Here is a 24034-nt window from a genome sequence, read left to right on the forward strand (position 1 = left end):
TAGGGCTGTTTGTGACCTAGACTCTCAGCCCTTCCCTCTGCAACATGAGATAAGCCCTCATGGGTGCTTGTCATAGTTAAACAGGGACCTGGGCATGAGGAGACCTTGACAACTGTATAGTGGGAGGCAGTGGGCACTCTGCCATCAGGGGACCTGGACCCTGGACACTGAGCCAGGTGCCCTACAGAGGAGTGCTGCCTCCTCACAGCTGAGACCCTGAAGATGATGGCAGGACTTGGGGAAAGACTGAGCACAGCACTCAGAGTGTGACCAGGATCAGGGCTCAGAGTATGACCAGGATCAGGGCTCAGTGTGTGAGCAGGGTCAGGGCTCAGAGTGTGAGCAGGGTCAGGGCTCAGCCTATGATTGGGGTCAAGCTCAGCACGTGACTAGAACTGGAGCTCAGCCTCTGGCTGGGGTCGGGGCTCAGAGGGTGTGTGGGCTCAGGGCTCAGTGTGTGGCTAGAGTTAAGGGTCAGTCTGCGTGAGGGTCAGGGCTTAGCATGTGACCCGTGTCAGGGCCATGTGCGTGACTGGGGTCAGGGCTCAGCCCTAGGCTGGGTGGCTGCACCCTCTGTGCAGGCACAGAGGGATTCTGAGGCACCCCACAACCTCCAAACCCTGCACCCCCTCCTGCATTCTCAGAATAGCTATGTCCTGGCTGTACTGTGTCCGGTGTCCCCATCGCATGACAAGCAAGGTCCAGCAGCTGATTCCTCACCACTCCCAAATTAGCTGCTGGGAGCAGGTGGGGTGGGAGCAGCCCCTGCACGTGGCTTCATGGAGTGGACCCTCTCCCCTGGTATTAATATCCCTGTGCCTGGCTGTGAATTCCCTTGACCTTTTCCCTGGTAGCCTGGGGCTTCCCCACTGGTGTGCAGGGCCAGAGTCCCTCCCAGCCGCCTCTGAGCGGGTGCCTGCCTTGCCGCTCTGAGGCCCCTGCCCGCTGAGGCCTGCCCCTCCCAGGCTCTGAAGGCCCCAGTGAGGGGTCTGGCCTTGCCCTTGACTGGACTCTTCATGCACCTCTGGCTGGATGGTCTGCTCACAGCGGGGACCATGCAGGGGCCCGTGTGTGGGCTGGCAGTGTTCTGTCCCTGCTTGGGGACCCAGGAGCTTTGACTGGAAAGTGGGGCCTTGCTGGTGCCATCTGGGATTCTGAGCGCCCAATAGGAGGGAGGTGATGTGCTGGGAAGCAAGGCTCATGGTCTCCATCACCATGAGAGTGGGTGGGGACGCCACCCCCCGTCTGTGGGGGTGGGGGGGGCCAAGGGACAGTTGCCCCAGAAGCATCAGGAAAGACTCTTCCATCCCCGGCAGATCATTGAGTGTGAAAGTCCCGCACCAGCGGTTCAGGCTCGGCCTCAACCTTCCTGTTTTGTTGAGGGGGGTACGGCTCTGCCCTGGGGGCCTGGTCAGGGGATCCCCACCCCTGAGCCTTGCCTTCCGCCTCCTCCCTCCCTGCCAGGACCTGAAGAAGTATGGGGCCACCACCGTGGTGCGCGTGTGCGAAGTGACCTACGACAAGGCCCCACTGGAGAAGGACGGCATCACCGTCGTGGTGAGGGCCGCGTGGTGCTGGGTGGGCTGGGGGCGGGGGCTCCCTCAGCCTGGGCAGTGAGTTTCGTGCCCCCTCTCTGTGACGGAGGCACACGTGGCCTTGCTGCGTGCCACCTGCCACTTGCCTGGTCCTCGTGCATGGTGGGCACATCTCAGGGAGTCCCAGGTTTCTGATTGTGTGACCTTGTAAGAGTCCCCTCCCCTCTGCAAGGCCATTTTCCACCTCTAGAGTGGGCGGGCCTGTCATGGCCAGCTGGCTCAGGAGGCGGAGCACAGCCCGCACTGGCCCAGCCCCAGCCCACGCAGCCAGCCCTCCCCCGTGCTGGCACTGGCAGGCTCTGCCACGCGCCGCGGCTTCTCAGCCTCGGGAGAGCCCGGCATGCAGCTCTGCTGTGGGGAGACTGAGGCTGGGGTCATTTGCTGTCTGAGGCCAGGCCAGACTGTGGCAGAGCTGGGGCGGCTCGGGGAGCGGCACTTTAGTAATACCCCTTCCTGGTGCGTCCCGTCCAGGTGAACACCCCCTCCAGGTGCAGCTCCCCTCCAGGTGCAGCTCCCCTCCAGGTGTGCCCCTCTCCAGGTGCAGATCCCCACCAGGTGCAGCTCCCCTCCAGGTGTGCCCCTCTCCAGGTGCAGTTCCCCCTCCAGGTGCAGCTCCCCTCCAGGTGTGCCCCTCTCCAGGTGCAGTTCCCCCTCCAGGTGCAGCTCCCCTCCAGGTGTGCCCCTCTCCAGGTGCAGCTCCCCTCCAGGTGTGCCCCTCTCCAGGTGCAGTTCCCCCTCCAGGTGCAGCTCCCCTCCAGGTGTGCCCCTCTCCAGGTGCAGTTCCCCCTCCAGGTGCAGCTCCCCCTCCAGGTGCAGCTCCCCTCCAGGTGTGCCCCTCTCCAGGTGCAGCTCCCCCTCCAGGTGCAGCTCCCCTCCAGGTGTGCCCCTCTCCAGGTGCAGCTCTCCTCCCGGTGCGCCCCTGTCCAGGTGTGCTCCCTTTCACGGGCTGGGTCTGACCCCATAGTCCTGCCTGGTGGAGAACACAGCCCCACTATGCAGACAGCCCGAGGCTCAGAGGCCACCCACAGCCCCCAGTGGCTCCTGCTGGCTCCTCTGCATCTGGGCCTGTCTTAGGGCCTCATCTCGCTGCCTGTGTTTGGGGCCCTGTTGCTGGGCAGCAGGTGCCACGGGAGGGTGGGTGGGCACACCTGGCTGGTCCCCGGGGTGGCTATCTGTGAAGGCCGTGGGGAGGGACCCTTGGGGCTGTTTCCTTGGTCCCCTGGCCCTGGGGAACCGTGTCCAGGCGGAGGGCAGGCGGCTGTGCTGCCACATTCCTGTGGGACGGGCTGTGGGTTCCTGGTGTCTCCCCAGCGCAGGGCTGCCCGCCTCGGGCTGGAGGCATGGAGCGGGGGACGCGGTCCTGTGTCCAGCAGGCCCCACCTGGCTCTGCTCGGGCCTCGGGCTCCTCAGCCCTTAGTTATCACTTTTCATTCAAGGACCCACTTATGACCCGTGTTACTGTGTGTAGTCACCTCTGATCGTCAGTTTGGAGTGGTGGTCTGATCGTCAGTTTGGAGTGGTGGACGCAGCCGGAGCTGGGGTGGGGTTGGCCTGGCCTGAAGCCGCCTCCGCCCCTGCCTGGCTGTGTGGCCCCTGGTGCCTCACCTGTAAGGCGTGGGTGCCTGTGGCCACGAGGTGAACCCGTGGGAAGCGCCTGTCCGTGCGGGGTGCAGTGCCCTTTCCTGCCCGCCCGCCGCAGCACAAAGGAGGCCGTTAGACTTAGGGGGCCCATGCAGATGGCTGCCCCCCGGCATTGCCGCTTCTGGAGGCTGGGGGCGGGATTAGCTGGGCCTGGGGATGTCTCCCCGTCAGCCTGGGGAGTGGGGCCCACCTAGGTTCACCCCTGGTGCCTACAGCACTCGTTCTGGGACCGTGCCCCCTCTGGGTCTGCTGCCCCAGGCCTCGAGCATCTCTGTCCTCACTGCCTGTGCCCTGAGCCCGGCCCGGCCCCCCCTGGGGCGCCTCCCCTCGCCTGGGACTGGCGGAGGCGGGTGGCACAGCTAAGTCTTCAAAATGAGCGTCTGGAGAGGCCGCAGGTGGAGCTGACCATGAGGCACCCTGGCCCCCGAGTGACGGGCCTCCCCCTCCAACCCTCTCTTCACTTCTTCCTGGTCACCGGGCTGGCCTGCTCTGTGTGGCCGTGCTGTGGGCTGGGGACGTGGAGAGGCACGGGGCAACCACGCTTGTGGACCAGACCCTTTGGGCCTGCTGACCCGGAACCTCTCTGACCCTAGAACCACAGTGCGGGCTGTCAGGAAGGGCGAGTAGGGCTCCTGGGGCTCCCGAAAGAAAAGGGCAGAGCATTCCCAGGGGGCTTCCTGGAGGAGGGAACAGCTGCGGTGAGCAGAAGAGGGTGAGGAGGCCGCCCCTCCGAGTGACCTCTGCCGCCCGCTGCCTCCCACCCTCGGGGGCTCCTGAGTGCCCTGACCCTGTGGAGCCCGCAGGCCGGCGGCCTGGGCCCCGCCTCTCCCCCCCACCCTCCGTCGGGGTCCTCACGCTGCTCCCCTCTGCAGGACTGGCCGTTCGATGACGGGGCGCCCCCTCCCGGCAAAGTGGTGGAGGACTGGCTGAGCCTGCTGAAGGCCAAATTCTGTGATGACCCCGGCAGCTGCGTGGCTGTGCACTGCGTGGCCGGCCTGGGACGGTGAGCAGGGGGCCGGGCGGGGCTCGCCTGCCCTTGGGATCTTGTGGTCTGACTTGCTGTCCGGTGTGGGTCTGAGCCCGCATCTCACGTGCCCTACTTCCCAGAGGGCGCCCGGACATGGCCTCCACCACCTCGCGGCAAGGAAGTCCTTCCCGAAGTCTGACCCCATTCTCTCCTGCTGTGGTTGCAGCTTTGTCCCTGCACTTGAGCAGGAAGGCACTGCCAGCACCCCGTCCCCAGACCCAAAGACCCCTGCCCCCACCAAACAGCCTGGCTTTGCCTGAAAGGACCCAGGCAGGGGAACCCCCAGTTGGCAGAGGGAAGACCAGGCAGGTGGGGTTGGTAGAGCATCAAGCTCTTAGCCGGGGCCACACCCAAGCTCGGCTGTGCTGTTCTCCTTCAGTCCTCCCAGCAACACATTTTACACACAAGGAGCCTGAGGCACAGAGAGGTTGCCTGGTCCACCTGAGGTCACACAGCAGAGATGGGAGGGAGCAGGATTTGGACCCAGGAGGTCGGGCTGAGCTGTGAGTCAGTGCCCACCATGAGGGACTGGGGGGCGTCTGAGCCGTCCTCGGCCGTGAGGGTGAGGGCATCTTCCATAGGCGGCCTGTCAGGGGAGGGAGGTGAGGGGGGCAGAGCTTGGATGACTCTGCCGTGTGTCCCCAGGGCTCCTGTTCTCGTGGCGCTGGCCCTCATCGAGAGTGGGATGAAGTACGAGGACGCCATCCAGTTCATCCGACAGTGAGTGGCCAGCCGGTGGGGGAGGGCGGTTGGTGAGCGCCTGGGGGTGTGGGTTTAGGGGGCCCTTATCCTGCACTCCCCACCCTGCAGGGGCCCGGCGCCTTATCAGTGGGCAGTCCTGACCCCTGGCCCTGGGGTGTCCTCTGAGGTGTTCCCCAGTCCCACCAGCCTCATGTTGTGGTACCAACACAGCCTCCAGGCCACGAGGGCCCCGCAGTCAGGCCGCTGGGCTCCGAGTGAGGCCTGTGCCTGTGTGTGTGGCCTGCCGGCGGGTGCTGGGCGGTGTGATGAGGAGAGGCTGCGGTGAAGGCCCAGCCGGTCCCATCTCGTGGCTCAGCCCGGAGAGCATCGGTTAGCCAGGCCGGGCTATGCTGAGTAACGAGCAGGCCCAGCCCCATCTCTGACAGTAGGGAGTCGGGCAAATAACAACTCTTCAGGCCCCGTGATCCTGACATGGGGATGTCACTCCTCTCACCTTCCAGAAGAGGAAGGAGCCCCAGAAGCCATCCACTCCAGCCCTTCGGTGACAAACAGAAACCCACAAACCTCTCCCGGCACCTTGTCCACTCTGCTTCCGCACCCCTGGGGATGCTCACACACGGCATCCTTGAGAGCTGCCCTTGTGACTGCCCCCCGTGGTCCTGGCCGGCCCTCGTGGCCCCAGTCGGCCTCTCCCAGCCGCCCCTCCTCGGCCCCCATGGAGATGTCCAGGCCCACTGCTTCCTTGTGGCCCGCTGCTCCCGGGAGAGGAGGCCCGGCTGGTGCAGGGGTCCTGTGGCGACAGCAGGGACGGGCGGGGCTGACTGCAGAGGTGCTGGTGCTGCGCTGGCCCCAGCCACCCTCCAGCCCCACCCACCGTGTGTGTGTGCGTGCGACATGTACCCGCAGCCACATGCACGCACTCTGGAGGCTGTGCTCCCCCCTGCGCCTCTGATGGTGGCTCCCAGGGCACAGCCATCGTGTTCTCCCCAGGGCAGGCTTGTTTACCAGCCAAGCCTCCAGCTTTGCGTGCACTGGTGAGCATCTGTGCCTGCAGGAGCTCTGGCCTCCTTAGGGAGCTTGGCACGTGCACATGCGCACACACACATACACACACTCGCGCACACTCTTTTCTATCTGTGAGCTCACTGCAGCTCTGTGAATGGGCATAGATCCCAGGAGCGGCACCAGGGCGAGGGCTGGGCATCCCCATAGCCTCCCCTCACCCCACCCCTCACTGAGCCTGGGCTGGTCCCACTTCCTGTGGCTGTGGTTCCCTCACCCCGGGGTGCGTGAGTCAGGGCAGGCCGGGCTGTGCTGAGTAACAAGTGGGCCCAGACCCTGGGGACCGAGAACAGCCCAGGCTAGTCTCTCACTTCTGTGGCCTGACGCGGTTAGCAGGGGCTCTGCTCAGGGACCCTGGGATGCCGGCCGTGGGGGCTGCCCCATCTCCAGCACTGCTGGTCGCTGGGCCGGAGGGACAGGGCGATCGTGGAGCCATACGATGGCTCCAAAGCTTTATCTGGCAGACATGTGTGTCTCTGCCACTCATGTTTCATTGGCCGAAGCGAGGCCATGGCCATGCCTGAGGTCACGGGCAGGTGGGGAGGGATGGCTCCAGAAGTGCTTGGTGAGCAGCCCAGGTGCCCCCCGCACCCCATCCCCTGAGGTCCTCCCCTCCCTCCCAGACAGTAGAGGTGCCAGCTGCCCCCTGTGGCCCTCTGGGAGCCCATGGCCTGGGGGTGGGTGACAGTCGGGTACACATGGGGCCATGGGAGGGTGGGGACCATGGGGGGATGGAAGCCAGGGAGTCAGCCTGGAGGAGGTGATAGCCAGGTGAGTTGAAGGCCAGCAGGGGTGACTGCAGGGGGCCGGGGAAGGGGGATTCTGGCAGCGGGAACAGCCTGGGCAAAGGATGGGCTCTGCTGGCCACGAGGACCCACCCCAGCCCCGCTGGACTCTGGGCCTCGAGCCCCTTGGGGCAGGTCACGTGGCCGAGCCCGGGTCCCGCCCGATCCGCACCCTGGTCCCTTCTCCCCAGGAAGCGGCGCGGAGCCATCAACAGCAAACAGCTCACCTACCTGGAAAAGTACCGGCCTAAACAGAGACTGCGGTTCAAAGACCCGCACACACACAGGACCAGATGCTGTGTCATGTAGCTCAGGACCTCGCCCGCGGGGGCCCCGCCCCGGCTGCCTGCACCTCGCCTTTCTCCGGACACCTCAGCGCGCCTGCGTCCGACTGGTCCAGCGCGCCCGCACGCCCTTTGCTGTGTCTGTCCGTCTGTCTCTCCCTGCGTCTGTCTGCCCGTGTCAGCGCCTTCTGGACCCCTTTCCCTTTGTCTCCGTGCCCTCCATCTCTTCATGTCTCTCTGTCTCTGTGCCCAAGGCTCTATCATCTCTTTGTCCTCGGCTCTCTCTCTGTGCTGTGTGTCTCTGTATCTCTGTGTCTGTCTCTGTGCTCTTGGCTCTCTCTGTCTCTGTCTCTGCTGTGTGTGTCTCTATCTCTGTCTCTGTGTCCTGTGTCTCTGTGCTCTCGGCGCTCTCTGTCTCTCTCAGGCTTACTGGGGGCCCCCGGTCCCTGGCCCTCCCGCCAGCACCCTCCCCACACTGCCCCGGGCAGCTCTCCTCTCTGGCCCGTTTGTTGGGGGACAGGTGTGTTTTTTGACTGCTGGGGGCCCGACCCCTCGTCTGTGGCCCCTCGCCCCGACATGTTCATGGCACCTTAAATTATTGGGTCTGGGCGGTCACATGTTCCGGACACTCGAAGGCAATAAACAGGTCCCTGTGGCTGTGTGTGCTGAGAGCCGGTGCGCGGCCGTGCAGGGTGGGCGGGTGGCCCTGCATGGTGCGTGGGGCCCAGGAGGCCACTGTCCAGGGCTGGACCTGCTGGGGCTCCCCCTGGTGGCCACGCCGGGTCCCTGTGCTCCAGTTCACAGAGTGGCCTGAGCCGGGCCTGCCCTGTGCCGTTTGGGGGACCTGGGGCAGGGAAGGCCAGGCTGGGTCCCCAGGTTCTAGCCCCCTGCAGGGAGGGTGGGTTCACTTGGTACTTCCTTGGGGCCTGTGCCCAGCAGGGTGGCCGCCCTGTCCTGCCTCCACCAGGCATCCTCCTTTCAGCCTTAGATGTCCAGAGGAGGGAGGGGGTGATGGAGGCCGTCTCTGCTCGGGTGGGGGGACACGCCCTCTCATCAGCCCAGGGTGGGGTGCCTCGGGGGCTGGGTGTGTGGGGGCCTTGGCCTGCCTGAAGGCACAGACTGCCATGCTCACGTGGGCCTGGGGGTCGGCCCCTTCCCAGGCTGAGGGAAAGGGTCAAGGAGTGGGCGGAGGTGGGAGGAGGAGCCCAGGGCTGGTCTGGTTGGGAGCAGAGAGGCTGGGGGCGGTCTGCCCCAGGGCCCCCACGCACGGCCACCCACCTCTGGACACCCCCCAGAGGTCTTTACTGATCCCTTTTCGCCCAGTTGCTGGGACCTCCTGGCTGTCGCAGCCCCGGGCCCCTGTCCAGGCGGCCTCCTTGCCTCTGCCACCTGGCCTCCTCTTCCTTGGGGCCCCATCCCGGCCTGCTCTTCCATCTATCTCACCCTGTACCCTACACCACGCTGGGGTGGGTCTACAGGGAGGGGCTCTCCAGTTCCCCAGGTCGTCACTCCTCTGTTCCCAGGGGAGGAGGGGGGCCCAGGAAGGGCAGGCCTTGTGCCCAGGGCTCACAGCGAGGCCTTGGCAGAGACTTGTGTCCCCCGGGTGTGAGTGCCCCCTGCCTGGGCCCATTCCACTAGTCCTTGAAAGTTGGCCCTGGGGTGGCTGTGTGGGCTGTGTCTTCCCTGGGGCCCTGGGCAGGTGGCCAACAGGGACACAGACCCGGTCCGTCCCTCCCCGGCCTGCTGCAGCTGGCCTGGCCGTGAACTGTCACACTGGTGCCGTTAATGGGCACCTCCCGTGCCGGGCTCTGGAGGGCCCAGCAGCCCTGCCTGGTAGGAATCCAGTTCCTTCCCGCTTCCAAACACGGTCTCTCTGTCTCGGTTCCCTGAGGGGCTAGTCCAGTCACTGCCGGCTCCAGGAACCCACTGGGTCAGTGCCTGTCAGCTCCCAGCTTTTACTAAACCAGACTGTCCCCAGGGAGAGTGAGCCAGCCGGAGGGGGAGTGTGGAGGGCAGCCTACCTGCCCACTGCCCCACGGCGGCCAGAGGGCAGCTGATGGCTGAACCAGGCAGGCATCCCCCTTTAGGGGACATGGCACCCCTGACCTGGGACCACAGCCACCAGGCTGGACCAAGAGCACCCTCCCCTCGGCCCCTTGGTGCCGATGGAGCACACCCACCGCAGCCAGGGGGTGGGAGCAAGGAGGGGTAGTGGGTGCTTGCAAAGGTCAGTGGACAACATGGGGAGTCGTGAAAAGGTAAGACCACCCACAGCCCTCCTTGGGGCGCCATTCAGAGACGGATGGACAGACGGACGGACAAGACGGGGCCGCAGACTCCGGCCCTCTCCCGGCTCCTCCAGCTGCACCACACGGTCATTTCCTCCTTTCCCCGAACACATCCGAGAACACAAATAAATCTGGTGCGTGCTCCATGAAGGTCACTGTATTTTTTTCAACCCACCATCCAAGTTGTGGGGCCTCCTCTGTGCCAGCCCCGTGCAGCCACATCGCTGCTCTGAGGGGCTCACAGTCTAGAGGGAGTCGGGGGTGACAGGCTAGGGGTCTGTCTAGTGCCGGAGGGGTGCCCAGCCTCAGGAGGCGCTGATGAGGCTCCCTCCAGCAGGGGACACGTAGGCTGGTCCTTGAACAGTGGGGTGGTGTGGAGGTACCGAGGTGGGTGCTCCAGGTGGGAGGAGCTGCCTGAGCAGAGGGGTGGAGGGGACCAGTGGGAGCACTTGAGAGAAAAGGCATGTGGGCAGGCTGGGCAGGAGCACCCCATTGGAGGCGCAGCCGGCTGGTCTGGCGGGGATCCCAAGAGAGACAGCCCGGGGGGTGGGGCCCTAAGGAGAACTCCGGCAGGCAGGAGACGGGCCAGCTGCCTGCTTCACACGTGGGAAAACCAAGGCTGAGAGGGGCAGGGACTCGGCTGAAGGTCAGGCGGGTCTCCAGGTGGCTCCCAGGGAGTCAGGGGACATGGCCAGGAAGGGCTTGAGCCCTCCGAGGGGTCTCTGGAGGAAGGTCTTAGTACCCATTTTACAGATGGAACAGCTGAGGCTCAGAGAGCTGAAATGCCTCAGCCACAGAGCTCGTCCAGAGTGGGCCAGGTCCCACTGGGAAGGTGTGACTCTGTGCCCAGGCTGGTTCTGCTGCCACCCCCACATGCCAACCCCGAGTGGGCTCAGGAGGATGGAGGTGGGGGCGAGGGAGACCAGCCAAGGGGCCTCTTCCCCACCCACAGCCCCTCAGCGACTATGGAGCTGGAGACAAACTGAAGGCTGTGGGGGCGCCTGGGTGAATGGCTCCATGCAGCCTTGAGGCCTGAAGGCCAAGGATGCCCTTGGAGGGCCCTCTCAGTGCCCAGGACGTCGGTGGGCTGTGGCTTGGGCTCCAGTCCAGTGGAGTCTACCTGATCTCCACGAGTGGAGGGGCCGTCATTTGCAGGGCCCCACACAGACTTCACAGTTTGTCTCCCTGTTCCCTAGTCCTGCCAGTGTCTCCTGGGCTGGCCTCAGTCCCCTGGGGGCCCACAGGTGGTGAGCAGGGAGCTGACAGGTGTGATGCTTCTTTGTTGAATCTAGATCTTTCTTTTAAATGGAAAATTGTGCAACCAAGCTCTGTGCAGACGGGGCGAGGCTGACCGATGCGGTGGGCACAGGGGAAGGGAAGGGGAGGGAGGATGGCTGGAGGTCAGTGTGGTTTGGCTGCCACCTCCTGAATGAATGACAGCTGCCTGGTAGCAAATTCGCGGAGGCCAGGCTCCGGGGCCTTCTTGAGATCTTCAAAAGCTCCAGGAGAGGAGGGACACGTCAGAGGTGACCTGGTCCAGCACCCACAGCCCCACCCTGGTGGAGGGAGCCCGGCCCCCACGCTCCCTGGGAGCAGCCCCCTCATCCCAGCCCGGGGTTGGGGGCTGGCAGGATGGGCCCAGACCCCCTCCTCCACCTTCAAGACCTGGGGTGCTCCCTTGCCTCCCCCACTCCAGCCCCCCATGTTTGGGAGCCCACCACAGCCTTATCGAGCCTCAGGCAGCCCGTGGAGTGGGTGTGAGCCCCCTTCTGGCAGGTGCCCGCATCCGCCTCCAGACGCGGGCTGCGGGTGTGGACTGGGGGGCGGGGCCGGCGGCCGCTTACTACAGAGCAGCAGGTTTCTGTCGACGCTGTTCACCATCCTGGACACGGCCTGGGGGTGGCAGCAGATGGTATAACCTGTGCGACAGATGGAGGAGTTCGCTGGCCACTGGAAGGGGGCTCGCTGGTGAGTGGGGGGCTCTTACCCAGTCCTGCCCCCCTGAGGCCCCCCCATCCACCACTTTCCCCTCTTGCCTGTGGACCCTGAGCTCCAGCTGCCGAGGTGTGGCGGGTGCTAGGTGGGCGAGCTAGGGCGGGTGAGAGTCGGGGGCTCTGGTGGGTCAGGCCCGGGGTGCCCCAAGCCCGGCCACACCCTGCTTACCTATGAAGAGCACGGCCCAAGTCTTCATGTGGTGTTGGCGGCTGTGCAGGTAGCTGAGCGCCTGTGCCAAGTGGATGCTGAACTCCTCCTGGCTGCGGGTCATCTGGAGAGCCCAGCTGTCACTGGCTGGGGCCAGGGGGGCTGGCCTTCCACAGACCACAGCCGGGAGCCCCAGCCCGGTGCCCCCTGCCCTCAGGGTCATGTGTCGAGTGGAGGACACGTGGGGAACGCCCAGCCTGGCCCCCGTTCCCCAGCCCTGCCTCCCCTGCTCCCCACTGCAGCCCAGTATCCCCCGCCCCTGGTCCTCAGGTCCCTCACCAGGCGGGTCCAGAGGAAGTGACGGGCACTGAGGCCCCTCTCCCAGGCCAGCGTGCAGAAGGTGGTGTGTTGCAGCCGCCAACGGAGCAGCACGGTACAGCGGTAGAAGGCAAACCTGGCCTGCTGTGGGGACAGCACGGGAGGGTCTGCCGGGGTCTCTGAGCTTGAGGACCACCGGCTTTGGGTGGGGTCTGGGGAAGCCTGCAGTGCTAGTGTGGCCGCCGTCCCTCCTGGGTCCCCGTCTCCCTCCCGCTGCCAGACCTCCTTCTGCCTGACACACTCCTCCTGGACTGACTCTTAACCCACCCTGGGCTCCCCAGCGTGGGCCTTGGGGAAGACCCCCCACCTCCCGGCTCTGTGTCAGGCCTCAGGCAGGACTGAAGGTGGTTCTCCCATTCGCTTCCTAACTGGCTGCTTATTGTCCATCCCCCCCGATGGCCTGGAGCCCCGGGAAGGCTGAGCTGGGCCTTAAGGGCCTGGGCGCGGGGCACGGGCTGGCACACATTTCAGCAAGTTCAACCAACAGCCTGCGCCCCACCACGTGCTGGGTGCTGGGGACACAGCAGTGAGCAGAACAGACTGGGTCCTGCCTACACAGACGGCACAGTGCATGTGTGTATGTGGGTGTGTGTGTGCACGTGCATATGCCCACGTATGTGCCGGCCTGTGTGTGTACGTGCGTGTATATGGGGGGGCGCAGGGAGACCTCGGTCAGGGAGATTGGTGTAGGTGTGCAAACCCATGGCCCCAGGGAGCACCCTTCACCCTCGGGCAGCCCTCTGCTCCCACAGACCCCCCATCGCCTGGTCCACTGGCCCCTGGGGCCCCTAGCCCCGCTGGGGGAAAGGCCCGCCAGGCCCGAGGGGAAGCACTGACCGTGACGACGTCTGGGCAGCGGTCCTGCAGGTGCAGGAGCAGGGGCACCATGCTCTGGTGCACCTGGGTTCGCAGGCTGCTCAGTTCCCTGCCTGCCATGGCTTCCACCAGGTCACCGAACAGCGCCATGGCCGCCGCCCGGATCCCGTCCCGCTCCTGCAAGGCAGGGGCTCAGAGCCAGAGCTAAACAGGCCTGGGGTTCCCAGCCTCCACCCAACTTGAGACTCCCCCCCCATTGTGGGGAAGGGGCTCCGTGCCCTCAGCAGGACCCTCTCACCCAGGCCCGGGGCCCCTGGGGCAGAGCTGTGCCTCCCCGTGGGGCCATCCTCAGGGACCTACAATCACTCTTCTCACCCTGGTGATCACGTCCTAACACCCCAGCGTCATGAACGCAGCTGGCGAGAGCCTAGCCCTCTACTTCCCAGGGAGGGAAGCCGGCCCTGTAACGTGGGGACCAGCGGGGCTGGGGGCCTTGGGCGGGCGCTCGTTCAACCACGTGGAGCAGGGGCCCGGCACCACCTGGCGACCCCCGCCGGACCCTGAGCCCAGGCCGCCCCCCAGCCTCCATCCCCCGTCCTAGAGGAGGGGCCTGGGGCCCTCCTGGCCTTGGAGGAAGAGGGGGCGGCGTGGGGGCCACGCGCGCACGGGTGCACTCACGTCGTCGAAGAAGGAGCGGGTTTTGACGGCGATGCCGAGGCTCTGCGCGCCCGCGCCGTGGGCACCCAGCCGGTGCAGCACGTCCGACACGGTGCCCATGATGCGCACCACCACCGGCTCGCTGTTCTGGAAGAAGCCGTTGAGAAAGGGCGGCAGCTGTCTGCGGAGCAGGATTCCCTGGGGGCGGCAAGGGCCGGCGGGCTGAGGACACCAGGACCGGCCGCCTCTGCGCCCCTCCCACCCCCAGCCCTGCCGGCTGGACCCAGACAAACGCAGGCTGTCCCCAACGCCCCTCCCTAGATGCCATCCTGGCCTGGGCACCTGCAGTGCTGCGCCTCCCTACCGGGCAGTGTCCCCCACTCCCTGGGGGCCCGCTCTGGCTCTGCCCACAAGGGGAACGCACGCCCAGCTGTGACTTGCCCACCAGGAGCTGTGTGGCTGTGGACAAGGGCTTTCCCTCTCTGAGCCCCCTGGGGTCCTCCAGGGGTAGGGACTAGGAACCCCATGCCACTTGGCCCCCAGGTCCTTTCTTCTCCCGTCCCCGTGCTGGCCAGAAGGCCCCTCGCCAAGTGGCGGAGACCACCCCTCCCTGCCTCTGCTGGGTCCTGCCTTCCCCTCTATTCCAGACCTCGCCTGGGTCAGACGGGGCCTGGGGGCTGGGCGGGACCAGGCTGGTCAGGTGTGCGCATCCTGAGGTCACTGGTTTCTCTCATCACAGGGAGCTGGGGTGCTCCAGTGGTGGCGCCAGACCTTCTAGGTTGCAGTGACCATTTTTCAATTTTATGCCACCTGAAAACAGCCTGAATTCATCTTCAGCCCATTCTGTCCGCACCACTTGCGTGCAGCGGACCCGTGTGCATCGTCCAGACTGACTGTTGGAGAGCAGCGTGTGGGCAGCGGACGTTTCCCGCCATCATGCCCCTTATCCACGACTTGTGTGCAAACCAGGCTGATGTGACAACTTTTAAACAAGCTTTGGGCAACCTCACTGGTTTTACAATATTATCATTTTCAGCAAGTGAGTCCCTTAACAGCAACACTTTCTGAGCTCCTTCTGGGTGCAGCCAGGGTTCTGGCTGTGGACGGCAGGGGCAGAGTGGAATTCTGATGGGAAGGACCACACAGTAACTGAGGCACGCCCACCATCATGTGTGTCAGAGGGTGACGAGCGAGATGAGGGAAGATAAAGCAGGGCAGGGGATGCAACGGGCTGGAGTGGAGGTGGGAGGGGGCGGCAATGTTGTTATAAAACTTTAAGTAGGATCAGAGAAGGTGCCACTGGGAAGGTGACAGCCGAGCAAATTCTTACAAAGAGGAACTGGAAGAGCATTCCAGCAGAGGGAGCAGCAGTGCAAAGGCCCTGAGGCAGGAGCACACCTGCGCTGTTTGTGAGCAGAGGAGAGACTGATTCACATCACCACAGGAGCCCCCTGGCCACGGGGTGAGATACACCGAAAAGGAGAAGTGTATCGTCTGTGGGGGAGATGTTGGTAGCTTCAGTGGGGAGCAGTGAAGTGGGAGAAGTGGTTGGATTCTGGGTGTACTGTGGGGTTTGTTGATCGACTGGATGACCCCAAGGTTTGGGGCCAGAGCAACTGGACAGGTGGAGTCCCCATCAGCTGCGATAGCGGCTGCAGGAGGAGCCTGAGTGGGGGAGGAGTCCGTTGTCCGCATGTGGAGTTTGAGACACCGGCCGTGATCCTAGCAGTTAGAGAGTCAAGGCTGGAGCTCAGGTCCCGGGTTGGGAGACAAATATGGGAGCAACTGGCCAATAGACGGTGCTTCAAGACTGGAGGAGACCACCAAGGGAGCGAGTGTAGACCAAGAAGAGGAATGGGGAAGGATTCCTGGGGTGGGCCTCAGTGCCAGGCCAGGGACAGGAAGAAAGACCAGCGAAGGTGAGAAGGCGCCTGCACACCGTGGGAGGAAAACCAAGTGAGTGAGGCGCCCCGGGGCCCAGTGGACGGAGAGGTCACCCAGTCCTGTGCGCTAAGGGGTCCAATAAGATGAGCACCGAGTGACCCCTGGGGGAGGCCATGGGTGGCCTGGACAGGGGGATGCTGACCAGAGGGCTGCCTGCCGTGCCCAGCGGCTACCTCTGCGCTGTTTTCAGCTGAATGTTTCCTTGATACGCGAGCATCTTCATAAAGGGCAGTTTCCAACAAGGACGGAAGTGGCTGGGATGCCATCCATGAGGACAGCACCCAGCTTTTCCCTGTGATTTCCACGTGGCAGTGCGGAACAAAGACTGCGGGCTGGTCCTCTAGACCCTTCTCTGGAGGTGAATGGGGACCACAGGAGGTACCTCCTCCTGCAACACTGGGCAGAGCTGGCGAGCGGCCCCATGGACAGTCACCCCCACCCCGTTCCTTGGTCAGAGGACCCCCTTGCGGCTTCTCCTTGAAGCTAGGTGCGACTGCTTGGCCGATCGGACAGGAGCGGGAGGGAGTGAACACCTGGTGGGTTGTGCCCTCCAAGGGCGGGCCTGCCTGCTGGCTGGCATGGGCCTGGTGGTGGCCACGCGGATCCCGCAGATGAGGGCGGCAACCAGGGTGGGGGGGCAACAGAGGAGGAGGGGCCTGGACCCCTGGAGGCGGAGCAGACGGCCGCACTGCGGAGAGAAACACTTCTGTCTTGCTTATGCTGCGGGGAACCTGGGTCTTTTGCACGCAGCTACTGGCCTCCTGACGCACACGTCATTACCCAGTTAGTGCAATTTATGTTTGATGGCAGACAGGTGCCTGAAAAGCTGCGAAGCAGGGAGCGGACACAGTCCTGTGGGGCCATTTGTTCTCATGGGTCCCAGCAGAGGGCACCTCTCTGGCGTGTGTGGGCAGTGACTGTGACCCTCCCACCGTCCTGTGGCCTGCTCCATCCCCGCCGAGTCCAGCCTGTCCTGTCCCCACACCAGCAGGCGTTTCTGGCTGGGGGTGCTCTGGGTGTGCCCATTTCCCCTAGCCCCGCTGTGGCTGCCAGCCCACACCCTACTCGGGAACCATCCTCCCTTCCCCAGCCTGGGCCGTCCTGGTTTGGCAGCCCGCCTGGTCTGTCTGCTCCATCCTTCATAGGGCCTCAGTATGGGGTATATAGGAGTCACATGGAAACTTCCTACTGATGGCCTGTCCGGGGGAGCAGCTGGAGAAAGACGTACAGAAGAATGACCACTGACTGACTGAATGAATAAATGAATGAGAGAGCAGACATGAATAACTGGTTGAGTGAATGAATAAATATAAAAGAATGAATGAAAGAAATAACAAAAGAATAAGTCATAAATGAAAGACTCAAGGAACAAATGGATGGGTGGACGAGTGGGTGAATGGACAGATGGATGAGTGGATGGATGGATGGGTGGATGGATGGATGGGTGGATGGATGGGTTGATGGATGGATGGATGGATGTGTGGATGGATGGATGGATAGATAGATGAGTGGGTGGATGGCTGGCTGGCTGAGTGGGTGGATGGATAGGTGGATGGATGGATGGATGGATGGATGGATGGATGGGTGGATGGATGGGTGGATGGGTGGGTGGATGGATGGGTGGATGGGTGGATGGATGGATGGGTGGGTGGATGGATGGATGGGTGGATGGATGGATGGGTGGGTGAGTGGATGGATGGGTGGGTAGGTGGATGGATGGAGTGTGGATGGATGGATGGATGCGTGGGTGGATGGATGGATGGGTGGATGGATGGGTTGATGGATGGATGGATAGATGTGTGGATGGATGGATGGATAGATAGATGAGTGGGTGGATGGCTGGCTGGCTGAGTGGGTGGATGGATAGGTGGATGGATGGATGGATGGATGGATGGATGGGTGGATGGATGGGTGGATGGATGGGTGGATGGGTGGATGGATGGATGGGTGGGTGGATGGATGGATGGGTGGATGGATGGATGGGTGGGTGAGTGGATGGATGGGTGGGTACGTGGATGGATGGAGTGTGGATGGATGGATGGATGCGTGGGTGGATGGATGGATGGATGGGTGGGTGAGTGGATGGATGGATGGGTGGGTGAGTGGATGGATGGGTAGGTAGGTGGATGGATGGAGTGTGGATGGATGGATGGGTGGGTGGGTGGATGCATGGATGGATGGAGTGTGGATGGATGGATGGGTGGATGGATGGGTGGGTGGGTGGATGGATGGGTGGGTGGGTGGATGCATGGATGGGTGGGTGGATGGATGGATGGGTGGATGGATGGAAGGACAGATCAATGAGGAAGTGCTATCTAGTCTCCATTACTAAGTACCTACTATGTCTCAAGCTCAGTGCAAAGGGCTTTGCCAGCCGTGACCCTAATGGAGGTCACCTCTTCACCACGTGGAGACCTACAAGGCGAACACAATGGGAGTGAAGCGGGCTGACAGGCAAAAGGCTTCGGAGTCTCTCTGGAACCTGGCCCTTCTGTGGCCTGCCTATGATCAGACACTTTCTCCGACAAGCCCTGAAAATCCTTGTGTTCATAACAGCCCCTCCCACCGCAGTGGAGACAGGGTCTGGGCATCTCGCCCTCTCCTTGGGGGGTTACTACAGCCCCTGGGGTGGGTGGGGGTGAAGGTGAGCTCCTCCTGGTCAGGTGAGAAAAGATCTTTCTCTAACTTGGCATTTTTTTTGTGTGGCATCAGCCACTGGCAGGACCCACACGAGGCGCCAGGGATAAAAGGCTGCTGCTTGTGACAGTAGATGGCCGGAGGGGACCACGTGTTCGGTCCTGGCCTCAGCCCGGTATTGAGGGTCTGCTGACAGATGAGGCAGGTCCTGCCTCCACTCGCCTCTTACAGGTGTGGACGCTGGGGCCTGGAGAGCCGAAGACACTAGCCGGCTAGCAAGTGCTGGGGAGGGTTTGGTGGCCTGGCATCCTAGGCAGCACCTGGCATTTCACCCTTGCCTGGCACCCAGGGACCCACAGCGGGGGTGCGGTCAGGAATTCCAGGGCCTGCACAGGGGGGCTGTGGACGGGGAAGGCCAGGGACCTGGGCAGCGTCGCAGGCCTCGGTCCCGCTCTTCAGCAATGCGTCCACTGTGCATGGCGGTATGGGGGTTGTTCCAGGGATGGGGCGGAGCTGGGAGGGAACAGAGAAGATGAGGCTACAGTGGAAGGTGGACCCATCCATAGATTCTCAGAGGGCGTGCTCCTCTGCGGGCAGCCTGGGGGCCACACGGGGGCTCCTCCCAGGTGCCTGGGGGTCTGCAGCAGCGTTCCTCGCCCTCTTGGGCCTGGAGGAGACGATGTTCCGGGAATAGACACTTCATCCTGCCCGCCCCCGGCCCCGGTGGCGCTCATACAACCTGCCAAGAGGCCCTCACCTGCCCCATTCTTCAGACGAGGAAACAGAGGCCCTGAGAAGTGAAGCCGTGTCCCCCCAGCTCCACTGATGGAAGGGATGGAGCCCAGACTCCAATCCAGTGGCCTTGTCTACACCCCACGTCCCTGGTGCTCGGGTGGGGTGGGGAGGGCCCTCACCTTCGCCGGGTGGAAGAGGATGTTCCCCATGCCCTCCAGGCTCAGCACACGGATCTCGGGGCTGGAGTCCCTGAGGCTTCGGGCCAGCACGACCAGGGCGGTCTGTTCGGGGAGCACCTCCAGCAGGGCGGGGCTGTAGAGGAACTGGGGCGGCCCCCAAGGGCAGGCAGGTCAGGCCTGGCCCGCCTCACCCTGCCTCTGTGTCTGGGAGTGCGGCTCTAGGACCAGGGTCTGGTGGGATATTTGGGGAGGGGGGTCGACCAGCCCCCTCCGAGTATCTTGGTGAACAAGGATTTGAAACTCACTTCCAAGCTAGTTCTATCCTTCAGCATATAGCTGGGGAAACTGAGGCCCAGAGGGGGCAGGGGCCTTGCCCCAGGTAACACAGCAAGGCTGGGGCCAACGTACATCAACAGCCTGGCTCAGGGGGCACCTTTGGAGGGAGCCCCGACTATCCTGCTGGTGGGGTGGGGTGGGCAGCGGCCCCAGGCTTTGATTTAAATCTCTCTATGTGTCCGTTATGGAAATGAGGCACGGCCCCCACGCCCTGCCCTGCCACTGCCCCGAGCTCCCAGCTGCAACGCCTGCCACCCCCCAGCATCTGCCTGGTTCTAAGCACCGCCCGCTCAGCTTCACAGCCCAGGGGAGGGAGGGTGGAGAGATGGGTCCCCTCAGGGCGCAGGCTGAGCAGGGCCTGAAAGGTGGGGACCCGGCCAGGAGCCCCAGACTGTGGCCCCTGTGGAGCTGGAGGCGGATGGAGTGGGTGTGACGGGTCTGCCTGGGCGTGCCTGCCGCTCCAGGGCGAGGTGCTGGGCGGGTCCTGCCTGACGGGGCGCTTTGGCAGCTGGAGGAGGGGTTCAGGATGTGTCTGAGGGCTCCTGGCCCGCCCAGGCCCCTACCTCAACGAGGATGAGCATGGACACCTTCCTCTCGCGCTCCTCCTTGCTCAGCAGGTTGGGCAGCAGCTGGCTGGCCACTGCCTTGATCTGCACGCAGCGGTTCTGCACCATGGCCCTGGGGCGCGGGGCGCAGGGCGGTGTCGGGGTCTGGGCGCGTGAACACTGTGTGCAGCCCCTGCTGCCACCCCACCCAGCCAGGGCCGGCGGCCAGTGGGGTCGCGGAGCGTGGGTGGGCACCCATCTCTGAGCATGTTCCTCCTCCCTCTGCACCCGCTGGCCCCTGCTGGGTGCCGGCTGGAAGTGGGCGTTGGGGAGACACAGAGGCAGGCATGGCCTTTGTGCCCCAGGAACCTCAGGCCCAGGTGGAGGCGGGAGGCATCCACAGGCTCCCGGTGTGTGCACGTGGGACCTGGGGCAGGGGGTGCGTGCCTTCCACGCCGGAGGGCCAGGTGTGCACAGGCGCCAGTCTGTGCTCATAGGCAGGCCCCGGAGGTCACTGTCCTCCATACACCCAGCCTCCTGAATGGGTGATGGCCTGGGGCAGGGCCCCTCCTCTGCCCCGGCCGCACTCCTACCTGGCGAGGAGGCCCACGCCCTGCGGGTAGGTGTGGATGGCAGTGAAGTGGTCCCAGGCGCCCTGCAGCTCCAGGTGAGCGAAGTCCTGCCAGTGCCCCGTGGTGGACAGCAGGCTCTTGAGCGCCTCCAGCGACGCGCTGTGGTGGATCAGAGGGGCGTCACTGGCCCGCCCCGTCCCTGGGGAGGGTGCCCAGCCACCCGGCATGCACAGAAAGGTGCATTTGGGCTCCTGTCTTGGCTCGGAGCCCGACGCCTCCCTGGGGCCAGCTCATCCCCACCCTCACTTAAGAGAAATGGTGAGGCGTAGGACGGGCTGGGGGCTGTGCTGGGCTCAGGGCAGGGGCTGCGCAAGTGCAACCAGACCCCCAGCCGGCGCTCCAGGGTGGCTGGCTCGGGCAAGAGACTGGAGGGCCCTTCCAGGAGCCGGGACTGTTCTGGGAGAAGCTGGAGAGAAGCTGGCACACAGGCGCTGTGAGGCGTCTTTGGAATATGTTAGAGGAGACGCAATTGCGTCTGCAGCCGGCTTTCCAAAGCTGAGGCCCAGGGACACAGCTGGAGAGAGAGCTCTGCAGACATCTGGGGATCGGTGGTCCCCCGAGACAGTGGGGAGAGGGTCTCAGGTGAGCCTTGAGAGACGGTGCCGTTTAAATGTGGGGCCGAGAATACTGAGGGGGCACGGCAGGGAGGGAGGAGGACAGCCAAGGGGTGGGGCATCATGGAAGCCCAGAGAAGGTCCCTTTGCAGCTCCTGACACTCCTCTGCCCTCAGAGGACCTGGAGAAACGAGGTTCCACCGCGGCACGCCACGTGCAACGGAGAAAGCATGCCAGGCATGAACCGTGGTGTGACCACGCGCTGGTCAGCCACCGGCCTCCACTGCGCTGTCTCGGGTGACCCGCTACTGCCACCTCCTGACAGAAGAGGAAGCCGCCCGGAGAGGTGACGCTCCCTGTCCTGGTCCCTAGGTGGGGCCCGGGCAGCAGAAGTGGAGCCCACCCAGCCCCCAGCTCCAAACCTGCAGGCCTCGTCATGGCCCCAGGCCAGCGATGCCCCGGGCACTGCAGGCCAGACACAGGTGGCGGGCCTGGAATGCAGACCCGCAGAAAGCAGGCAGCCCCGCTCTGCGGCCTGGCTCCCCATCCTGGCACCCCCTCCGCTCCCCGGCGCTGGGTCACACCACCCTGGCAGGGCAAGCAAGCCCCCGGAAGAGGCCGTCAGCTTGGACTGGGCACAATTCTGAGCCAATCTGCAAAGCCGAGTGTCCAAGGCTGAAATGCCACTCCGGGAAAGTCCCCCGGGGTGCCAAAACAAATGCCAGCTGGCCTGTCATCTCGCTGCAAGCCGTGCCGCTGAACAGAGGTGGCGTCTTCCAGGCCAGTGGTCCCAGCCACAGAGTGACGAGGGTTTCAGGAGAAGAAAACCTCGGGCAGAGTGGCATCTGTCCCTCCGTGACGACTCTTGGAAGCCCCTGGTCCTGGAGCGCCTTGGGCCTCGTCTTTCCTGACCGCCTTGTCCCTGTAGCCTCACACGGGGTGGTGCCCGGGGCAGCGCGGACATGAGGATGAGCCCGGTCGGGGAGGATGCGGTGTGTGGAGAGTCTGCTGCGCTGCACGAACCAGGGCTGCCTGTGCATCGTCTCATGTAACCTGCCCAACCCCCTGGGCACAGACCGCTGTTGTCCACAGGATAGTGACGAGGATGTGAGGCGCAGCCCTCTTCTCTTCCACTTGGAGTTGCAAGGCCTCCCTGGAGACCCTCCCTACAGATGTGAGCTGCAGAAGCGGGCTCTGCGTCTCCCTCATCTCTGTGCATCACCCAGTCTGCCCGTCTCTCCGCGGTGCCAGTGGGATCCTCCCATGCCCTCTGCAAGGAGCCCTCCATGGCTCCCCACTGCTCTGGGTGTGGAGGCTGACCTCGAGGCTTCTTTCCTATCTCTTCCCATCTTGGGTCCCCCCACCCCGAAGGCTCTCTGCCCTCCCTGCCCCCACCTGGTGACCTTGAACCCATCATTCAGGTTTATATCCCGATGCCTGGTCCTCAAGGAACCACGTGACAGGTGGTGCCCCGCCTCCATCATCCTCTGCAGAGGCCGTGACTCTCCTTCAGGGCACTCTCCGTGGTGTGTCACTGTCCCCAGGCCGTTACTTGACTCCTGTCTGCATTTCCATGGGACAACCTCTGATGAGGCGCATGGTCTGGGACATAGCAAGCGCCCGTCGATATTTATTAAGTGACAAGAGTGGGGCCTGTAGCGGCACTTTGCAAATATCGACTGAACGATCCACAGCCCGTTAGTGCTCTCTCTCCTTTCCACCCGGAGCCGCGGGGAGCACGCAGGGGCAGGGAGGCTGAGGCCTGGGGCCGGGGTGGCCAGGAAAGGAGGCAGGCCCCGGCCGGGCAGTGGGGGCGCTCAGGGTGGGAAGAGGACAGCTGGACAGAGCGTCATGCCCTCCGTTGGCCCCGCCCTGCCCAGGGCTCCCTGCTCAACTCCCTGGGGGGTCACACCCCCTGCAGATCCTAGGGGTCAGGAGGCCCCTGGGCCCCTGAGACCACGATGCCCCCGCTGCGCAGAGTGACGAGAAGATGCTTGCGTTTGGGTCATGATGGCAAACCCTTCACCTTGGATGGGCAACTGAGGCCCAGAGCGTCAGCCAGTTGTCCAGGGTCACCCATCAAGCTGGGTCTAGAACAAAGGCTGCCGTCTTTTGCCATGTCTGACCCCCACAACCCCCGATGAGGGAGTGATCCCACTGCACTGATGAAGAAACCAAGAGTGAGATGGAGAGACCAGCTCAGAGTGCTCACTGGTGAGGTTAGGACGAGCTCTTAGATCTCAGGTGCAGGCTCCAAATAGCATTTCATTATTAATTGCTTATTTGTTCCTTGTCAAGTGCCAAAAACCAGGATCATGAACAGTGTTTTAAATAAAAAAGCTTTAAGTTTAAAAGAGAACTAATCAGAAGGAGATGAGAAACAAAAAAGAAGCACCAAGCACCACAGTGAGTGGGTACTGAGCATTAACTTTAGATATGAGCTTCCTGGCAGCCAGGGCAAAAAGGGAAATATGTTGGCTTGTACTTATAAGTGGTCCAAGGAATTGTCATTGAAATAAAGAGAAATCAGATGGCCCATGAGAACTAAAGAGAGTCAATCCAAAATGGATGAAATGAGAGAAATGAGAAGTCCTTCATGGGGCAGGATGGACATTGGCTGGAGGAAGACCCAGCTCTGAGAACTGACCAAAGTAGCTTGTGTCTGCAAAGAAAGGAGCTTTGCTCCCCAGAGATGCAAAGGAACGGGAGGGCCCCACCAGCTGAAGAGTACATGCCCACACCCCCAGGGGCCAGCCCAGCTGAGTAGGATGTCAAAAACCTCAGAGGCCCAGGGCTAGTCTCACCCTGCCTCAAGGCTCACCTGGCTGCCACCCAGCATCCCCTGTTGCCGAGGGCACCCACACCGTGCACCTCTCAGCAGTGGCTGCCCGGACCCCTTCCTCGGTTCCCTGTGTCCTTGACGATCCGCCGGGCGTCAGAACCTGGACCACAGCGATCCACGGGGTTGACGATGCCTTCTGTGGCCCTGGGAGTGGCTGCCAACTCCCCACCATCCGCCCTCCCCAGCATCGCCACTGGGGGACTGCCCCTCACCTGGGCCCCTCTGGGGTTGCACCAACATCGTGGTTTACCTC

The 24034-nt window shown here is 63.6% G+C and overlaps 2 protein-coding genes across 17 annotated transcripts in view; one reads left to right on the forward strand and one right to left on the reverse strand.

The window, feature by feature from the left end:
• PTP4A3 (protein tyrosine phosphatase 4A3) overlaps positions 1-7751 on the forward strand; it is a 36832-nt gene extending 29081 nt beyond the window's left edge. For all 10 annotated transcript variants that reach the window (XM_070221946.1, XM_070221945.1, XM_070221940.1 and 7 more), the window contains 4 exons: positions 1465-1557; positions 4109-4239; positions 4909-4983; positions 7004-7751. In XM_070221946.1, the coding sequence (XP_070078047.1) occupies positions 1465-1557; positions 4109-4239; positions 4909-4983; positions 7004-7121 (417 nt within the window). In that variant the 3' untranslated portion in view covers positions 7122-7751. The remainder of the gene's footprint in view (positions 1-1464; positions 1558-4108; positions 4240-4908; positions 4984-7003) is intronic.
• Positions 7752-10644: 2893 nt separating this feature from the next.
• LOC102150584 (maestro heat-like repeat family member 5) overlaps positions 10645-24034 on the reverse strand; it is a 65056-nt gene continuing 51666 nt past the window's right edge. For 3 of the 7 annotated variants that reach the window (XM_070221934.1, XM_070221938.1, XM_070221933.1), the window contains 9 exons: positions 20347-20484; positions 19772-19886; positions 18873-19016; positions 13399-13575; positions 12742-12897; positions 11866-11985; positions 11548-11650; positions 11229-11303; positions 10654-10883 (listed from right to left, as the gene is read on the reverse strand). In XM_070221934.1, the coding sequence (XP_070078035.1) occupies positions 10786-10883; positions 11229-11303; positions 11548-11650; positions 11866-11985; positions 12742-12897; positions 13399-13575; positions 18873-19016; positions 19772-19886; positions 20347-20484 (1126 nt within the window). In that variant the 3' untranslated portion in view covers positions 10654-10785. Of the gene's footprint in view, positions 10884-11228; positions 11304-11547; positions 11651-11865; positions 11989-12741; positions 12898-13398; positions 13576-18872; positions 19017-19771; positions 19887-20346; positions 20485-24034 lie in introns of all 7 variants that reach the window. The other 4 variants (XM_070221932.1, XM_023649025.2, XM_070221936.1 and 1 more) reach the window with 3 other exon arrangements.

Source organism: Equus caballus, chromosome 9, assembly GCF_041296265.1.
Source record: "Equus caballus isolate H_3958 breed thoroughbred chromosome 9, TB-T2T, whole genome shotgun sequence".
Lineage (NCBI taxonomy): Eukaryota > Metazoa > Chordata > Mammalia > Perissodactyla > Equidae > Equus > Equus caballus.